Raw genomic sequence first — 6,934 nt, 5'->3', positions numbered from 1 at the left:
TGCTTGACCTGCCAAAAATATTTCAAAATTATTTCGTTCAAATGCCCAACACAATATTTATAGCCAATCAAAATTTTCACTACAGTTCTTGTGAAGAAGCAATAAAAGTGCAATATCCATTACATCCCTTTAATTTCCAAACTTGTATTGGAGCCAAACCACACATGTCTGTTGTTGACAATTGCTGTCAGCACTAATCATCTAGTTGGCTGAAACAATGATTTTCTTGAGAAAAATTCACTTTATTATTAGCTGTTTTTCAGGATCCAGCTCAACTTGTACATACTAAAATACAGATATGGTAGTCTGTGTCAAGTTTGATGCTTTTCTTGCAAAGTCTTGCCTGAGTAATTGTTCATTGACATGCCAAGTAGTTACTAATTACTGTATTAACACATGGCAATCTCATGGGATAAGATTTAATACAAGTACATTGCCTACTGCAGACTACATATGCTCACAGGTACCTGTCCTCTCAAATATCAGCTGGTGCCTAGTATGCAAGATATTCAAGCAGACAACACAATTTGCAAACTATGTAACTAGTTACGAACAAGTTTAAAATTGGTAACTAGATAGTTGAAATTTCCTCTCGGAATAACAAAAAATTTTTTTAGGGGTATGGACGGTCTATTCTCAAATCTCAGGTTGCCTTTGTCACACGCCTAGGTAGTGACCACTGCTTGGTATTATGTCTTGGTATTATTAATTTGTTGTTACACTTTAAAAGTTATATGTATGTGGTGACCTCACCGAACATTATTGTACTTCCTCCACTTTTACAGCACCTCAGATTGAACACATTGTTTACCAATGGGTAAATAGTAGAAAATAAGTTAGTCAACTGTTAGAATTACAAAATTACAAAAAAAAGAAACACTATACTATATTGTACAGTATTGTTCATTGCATGTACTTTTGTCTAATTGTATTTGCTAATCCATTATGTCTCACAGCTCTAGAGTCTAGTGCCTCCACCACACACTCCCAAGTCCGTTCTTCTCTTAACGTTTGTTGCCACCAAGTGTCCAGCACTCGACGGAACCTATCTTGTGTGTCACCACTGCCCCCATACTGATGGTCAATGACGTTCAGTTGATCGTCATCTATACCCAGTGCCTGGCCTAGTTCATACCAGTGTGAAGCCATTGCTGGGACCACATCATTACTAGTCTCTTTAGCCATAGGAACTGAGTCCAATTTATCTAAAATGACAAAACAGAAGAGGCACAACATGTGCATAGAGTTTCTACAAATCTAGAGATTATATTCCCAAGTAAAAACACATTTCAATTAAAACAATTCAATAAATTGTGCTACTTTCGTTGATGTTAAGGCTGTGAGAAGGCTAAACCTGTCAGGAGTGAGAATCTTGTAACTAAAACTGTGTGGAATGTAGATGGGCTCCTGGGTCTCATATAGCTATACCACGTGCTCTTTTCCTTTTGTCTGTAGGCAGAGAAAAAAGGATTTGTTGAACAAGTGGGCAGATTCTGGGGGTTCTATTCCATGCTCCAGCAAAGAGGTTCATTTATTAACAAGAATCTACACCCATGCATAGCTGTTAATTAGCTATAGCTAATGTGTGTAGTTTTCCAATTAATCAACATACAACAGCTTAACTGCAATTAGGAACTGCACATCAGAATCTTCAAAATCTGAGGGCCACAGAATGAAGTGCTTACTGGACCCGACTGGACTCTCTTAAATTTATAACAGTTCAGTATCCAGTGCCAATATATAAACAAGAAGTGGTCTAGGTACACAAGACAGGGACAGTGACTACTCCCTTCAGTGTCTTAGCACTGGGGGAGGGGTGGGGGCATGTACAAAGAAGGAGAGACAATACTGCCACGCAACTCACTGCGATATTTTTCTCTCAGCTGCTCCGCTAAGTTAACATTTGTCTTGGTACTGTCAATTGCATCAATTAGGATCCTCCACGACTGCGCCATCTGCTGTGCCCAACGCGTCAGAACCTCTGTGATACACTCTTCGGGGTTGCTGCCCCCACTGGCCGCTATAGTTCTTATAATGTAGTCTGGTAACCCAAGTTGTTCCGCGAACGACTTCCACTGGGCAGTCACTGGCTCTAACTCGATGTGCAAATCCCTCTGATTTTGGATCACGTGTGTACTGCTCGCCATTTTACCTACAGAAAGAAAGGTTGACTCGCAATGGAGTGGAAACATCACCGATTACCTCGTACCTTGTTTTAAGCTACCAACAAAATCGAGCTAAGCCCCGCCCCTCGTATTCCAATTGATTTGACTCATTGAGGGTTAAATGTATTCAAATTATTTCGTTCGCCACAGTTTGAGAACCTCGTTGATAACAGCTTTATCTTATTACAATGGCTCATGAAGCCACTTCTCAGGAAGGAGGATGGGGGGAAATAGAAGAAGAAATCACGTGTGCTATCTGCGAAGAGATATTTACTCAGCCCAAGACTATTCCGTGTTTACACACGTTTTGTGAACAATGTATCAAGTCAACCATTGAAGCTAGCAAGCTAACAGGCAACGAGTTGTGTTGTCCAATATGTCGAGCTGAAATGCCACAAGACGTGACAAACATTCCTACCAATTTTTCCACTAAACGTTTCATAGAAATTTTCAGGAAGCGCCACACTGCTACAGTGAAACAGGAACTGAAATGTGGAGAGTGTGATGACGAGGATGCTACAGTGACAATGTGGTGTGTAGATTGTGAGAGTCCATTGTGTGGAGAATGTTACAAACAACACAGCAGGATGAGGAAGTTCAAGTCACACAAAACTGTGACGGTGGAAAACTTCACACAAAGTCCCAAGACCATATTGTCCACACATGTAGCAGCACAACCAACTGAATATTGTAAAGATCACAAGACACAACCACTAGACCTGTACTGTATGACTTGTAGTAGTTTGATCTGTCGAGATTGTACCTACATTGATCATCGAGAACATCAATACAACTTTGTGGATAAACTAGCTGATGTTGAACGTGAGAAGATCAAAGTGATAGCTGCACCACTGAAGAAGATGTTGGAGCTAGTGAGAGGTGGTTTGGAGAAGGTGGAGGAAAGTGATAACAAAATAGATGGGAAGTGTGAAGCTGAAATTATCAAGCCGATACGAGATGTGTACCAGAGATTGCATGAAATACTGCAACAGCAAGAAGCAACTAATCTACAAAAAGTTGAAAACATTAAGAGCACATTACATCGCTCTCTTGCTAGTCAGATTAAGGAGATAAAATTGCTTGAAGACTGGTTGGTAAGCTGTGATGAGTTTGTTACCAAGGCTACCACAACACAAATATCTAGTGAGTTACTAACCTATAGCAAATACATTAGCAATAGAGTGGTGGAGTTGACAAGTCAAGTAGAACGAACTAACCTTGAACCAGTTTGTGGAGTAGATGATTTGATATTATCCACTAGTAATCCTGATGACTATGTCAGTCAGTTAACATGTGTTTGTAGTGTGTCTACCTTACCTCATGTTCCTAACTGTAGTGTGAAGGGTCCAGCTGCAATGAGCAAATATGGTCCAGTGAAACTGACTGTTACACTAAAAGATAAAGATGGCCTACTTGTACCAAATCAGAGTGAACACTTGAGAGTTGATTTCAAGAGAGAAAGTTTTACAGGCAGTGTTAAGATAGAAGAAACTCCTTCAGGTATTTACACACTTTCATACAGACCTAAGAGAAGAGAGGCGCACAGTGTATCAGTGTCATGGAAAGAAACTGTCTTGAGGGAAGTCTCAATGTCCCCAAACATTCGCAACTATTCCACCATTCAGCAAGATGTGCGGATAATTGACAAATATGGTAGTTACGGAAAAAGTTTAACCCACCCTTACATGTTTGCTACTGGACTAAACAATGAGCTGATTGTCAGAGACTATTCGGCTAAGCGTTTAGTAGTGTTTGATGAGCGGTTACAATACTCACACAGCATCAGTGAGGGAACATTAGAATGTCCAACTGGACTAGCAGTGAACAAGAAAGGGTACCTGTATGTTGCCGAGTACAAGCTACATTGTATTAATAAACTGACTATGAGTGGTAAGCTTGTTTCTCGTATTGGTGGCTGTGGTAGTGGAGATGGCCAGTTTCATCATCCTCGTAGTTTGTTGTTATCCCAATCTGAACTTCTGTTTGTCTGTGACAGTTACAACCACAGGATTCAGGTGTTTCAAAATGACAGCTTCTTCTACTCTTTTGGGAAACAAGGAGAAGATCCAGGCTCGTTCATCTTCCCTTTTGGTCTTGCACTGAGTGGTAATGAAGACCGTCTGTTTGTAACCGATCATGGCAATCATAGAGTCCAAATTTTCACTCCCAGTGGCCAATTTCTTGCGTTATTTGGTAACTTCACCAATAATCCATACAAACTGAGCCGTCCAACTGGTATCTTCTACACTCCTGATGGTCACGTGCTAGTCAGCTCAATGAGCACACACTGTGTACTAATATTTGATGAGGATGGCAATTATGTGTCCTCCATTCAGGGTGCTTATGGGAACAAGAAGAGATTTTCAAAGCCAATTGGAGTGGTGATGAGGAGTAATGGACAAGTTGTTATTGCTAGTGATGGCTCTTGTAATTTGACGTTGTATTGAGTTTTGTATATTCACGTAGTTCCCTCTTGATCTACTTTTTTTTATAATTTATATAATTAACTGATAGTACACATATGTACGTATGTATAATATATAATACATACAGTATGTACAGTATAGCAGCTTATTGTACAAGCACAGGTGGAATTTCCCCTATATTTTGGGACCCAAAACATACCTTATCACTAGTACGGATCATAAATGATATATATAGTACAAAGATGTGCACATGGAGTCATAGAGTGACATGTACAGGTGTCATTTGTGAGAAAACTCAGAAAAGCAAAATTGTACTCCTAATTCAATTTTGCATTGTGCCATTGCAGATTTGGCTTTTTCAGCCATATAGTTTGTCGTTTTTATTTCCCTGTGGCATTATGTTATGTAAACATGGTCCAAATTAGATGTTAGTCTAAGAAACAACTTGACTTGTTAGTTATGAATACATAGATTTGATCATAACTTTGGAGTGAAACTACTTATTGACTTCAAATAAAAGCCGAGTTGTTTTATTCAACAAGAGGTTTACTTGGAAACCCACAGGTTTTTAACAATATAAAAATAAAATTGCCTCGGGGAGATCATTAAGACAAAAAAAAATTATGAGTTTTTCAATGCATACAAAAATGACCATAAAGGCCACCAAAACAATAGTACTAGCCATACCCAAAAATGAATGCCATTGAAAGCACAGTCTGTGTGCCATGTTTGATGCTTTTTTTCACAAGTGTACAAAATCATCATACATACTGATACTGCTCTACTAAAAACTCTGCATCCTGACCAATTGGCAGATACCAGCCACCACGTCATTCCATTTTCTGGATAGAGCGTAGCAGCCAGTTAAATCTAACACAACTATACCACAGTTTGTGCAAAATCAACGATGGAATTATTTGCCAATTGTAATCTGATTATGAGATATAATAGGATATAGGCACATGCTCCAGATGTCATGACTTAATCGTGTACAGATGGACAATTTGGTTGCTTTAATTTTTCATTGCTCTATACAGAATTACAAGATGGTGGGGTACAAAAACAATAAGACAATATAAGATCTGAAGGGCAAATGGCAATCACTGCCAAAGCCTGTTTAATCTAGAATAAACTATGTGTAGGTGACCTCCCTTGTTCCCTACTTTTTTATGATTCCTAATTTCCTAATCAATTTCTACTTTTTCCTTATACTTGTAGTAGTACGTAGTAGCAGCAGCTTTACAGAGATATAGACAAGCAAAAACAGAAAATGGGCTAAAGAAAGTTGACTTAGAACTACAGGCCACCCGATTTCTGGTCAAGTGCCTCACTTAGTGGAGGACTATCATCCCTATCATTGGGATTTTCTATATAATATATATTATGTAAATTCTCTTGACAAAAATAGATGCAATGTGCATGTACTAAAACAACAGTAGATTTCAAAACTAAAGCATTTTTAAAGTTTGTACTTTGTCTTAATATCATACGCTAATCGATTTTGCTTCATGCCATTTGACTCTAGGGCCTCTACAATGCTTTTCCATGTACAATGTTGTTTTGGTGTGCTAGTCCACCAGGTCTCCAGTACATTACGAAACCGAGCCTTTGTATCACCAGCACCACCAAACTGATGGTCCATATTCTGCCACTCATCTTCATCAATCAACTTCATTCCAAGCTCATTGTAGAATCTTGCTACCTTTGGAGCTACATCATTGTTGAGTTCAAACTGTTCAGGGGCACTGTCCATTTTGTCTACATGAGAATTAATACATGAATATCATTCCATATTAATTTTGGTCATGGCTTGTGTTCACAAGTACATTATTATTACTATACATGTTCAAATGACCTGATATTATACAGTGGAATCCCTAAAAGACATTTGAGAATTATATATTTTGTTTGAAGTGTCCTAAGTTAAGAGATGTATAAACTACTAGTACTGTTGATAAGTCGTCTTTTATAAAGAGTTCAAGGTTGTTCAAATTTATAGGGGCCAGGTGTCCTTTAAGAGGGATTATATCCTGTAAAACGTTTTAGCTCAATAGGTTGCATGACAGGATTGCAGGGGAGGTAAGTAAAATTCTAAAATTAATGGAAAATAGATGTCAGGCCAGCCAATAGCTGATTCAAGCATACTAATTATTTCTTGCAAGCTAACAGATTTCAGGAGATAGCAAATAGAATTGAAATCTTATGATGATAAACCATGCATGATCCAGCTGATAGACACGTTAGCTATACTTTCTCATGTAATCATAATTTGCAACCTTTGTGGGCTTTGTTAACGGTTTGCCGCATAGAAAAGAAAAGTTGGCAATAGAATTAGTTGTAGGT

The 6,934-nt window shown here is 38.5% G+C and overlaps 2 protein-coding genes across 2 annotated transcripts; one reads left to right on the top strand and one right to left on the bottom strand.

The window, feature by feature from the left end:
• Positions 1 to 818: 818 nt before the first annotated feature.
• On the bottom strand, positions 819 to 2,305 carry LOC136256034 (uncharacterized). The gene is made up of 3 exons (XM_066048952.1): positions 2,210 to 2,305; positions 1,865 to 2,152; positions 819 to 1,205 (listed from the first exon to the last, which is right to left on the bottom strand). Exons 2-3 carry the CDS (start codon positions 2,145 to 2,147, stop codon positions 904 to 906), a joined length of 585 nt encoding a protein of 194 aa, XP_065905024.1. The 5' UTR covers positions 2,148 to 2,152; positions 2,210 to 2,305; the 3' UTR covers positions 819 to 903.
• A 48-nt stretch (positions 2,306 to 2,353) lies between these two features.
• LOC136255247 (tripartite motif-containing protein 3-like) lies at positions 2,354 to 4,612 on the top strand. The gene has a single exon (XM_066047974.1). The coding sequence runs from the start codon at positions 2,354 to 2,356 to the stop codon at positions 4,610 to 4,612; it is 2,259 nt and encodes a 752-aa protein (XP_065904046.1).
• Positions 4,613 to 6,934: the final 2,322 nt, after the last annotated feature.

This window comes from Dysidea avara, chromosome 5, assembly GCF_963678975.1.
Source record: "Dysidea avara chromosome 5, odDysAvar1.4, whole genome shotgun sequence".
Lineage (NCBI taxonomy): Eukaryota > Metazoa > Porifera > Demospongiae > Dictyoceratida > Dysideidae > Dysidea > Dysidea avara.
This window is presented reverse-complemented; position numbering and strand designations above follow the sequence as displayed.

What these genes read in the sequence shown, in the direction of transcription:
- LOC136256034 (XM_066048952.1), bottom strand. Translation starts at nt 2,147, where the DNA reads ATGGCGAGCAGTACACACGTGATCCAAAATCAGAGGGATTTGCACATC. An exon ending in GCTGAGAGAAAAATATCGCA is followed by an intron (nt 1,206 to 1,864) that starts GTGAGTTGCGTG and finishes TTGTCATTTTAG; the next exon opens with ATAAATTGGACTCAGTTCCT.
- LOC136255247 (XM_066047974.1), top strand. Translation starts at nt 2,354, where the DNA reads ATGGCTCATGAAGCCACTTCTCAGGAAGGAGGATGGGGGGAAATAGAA.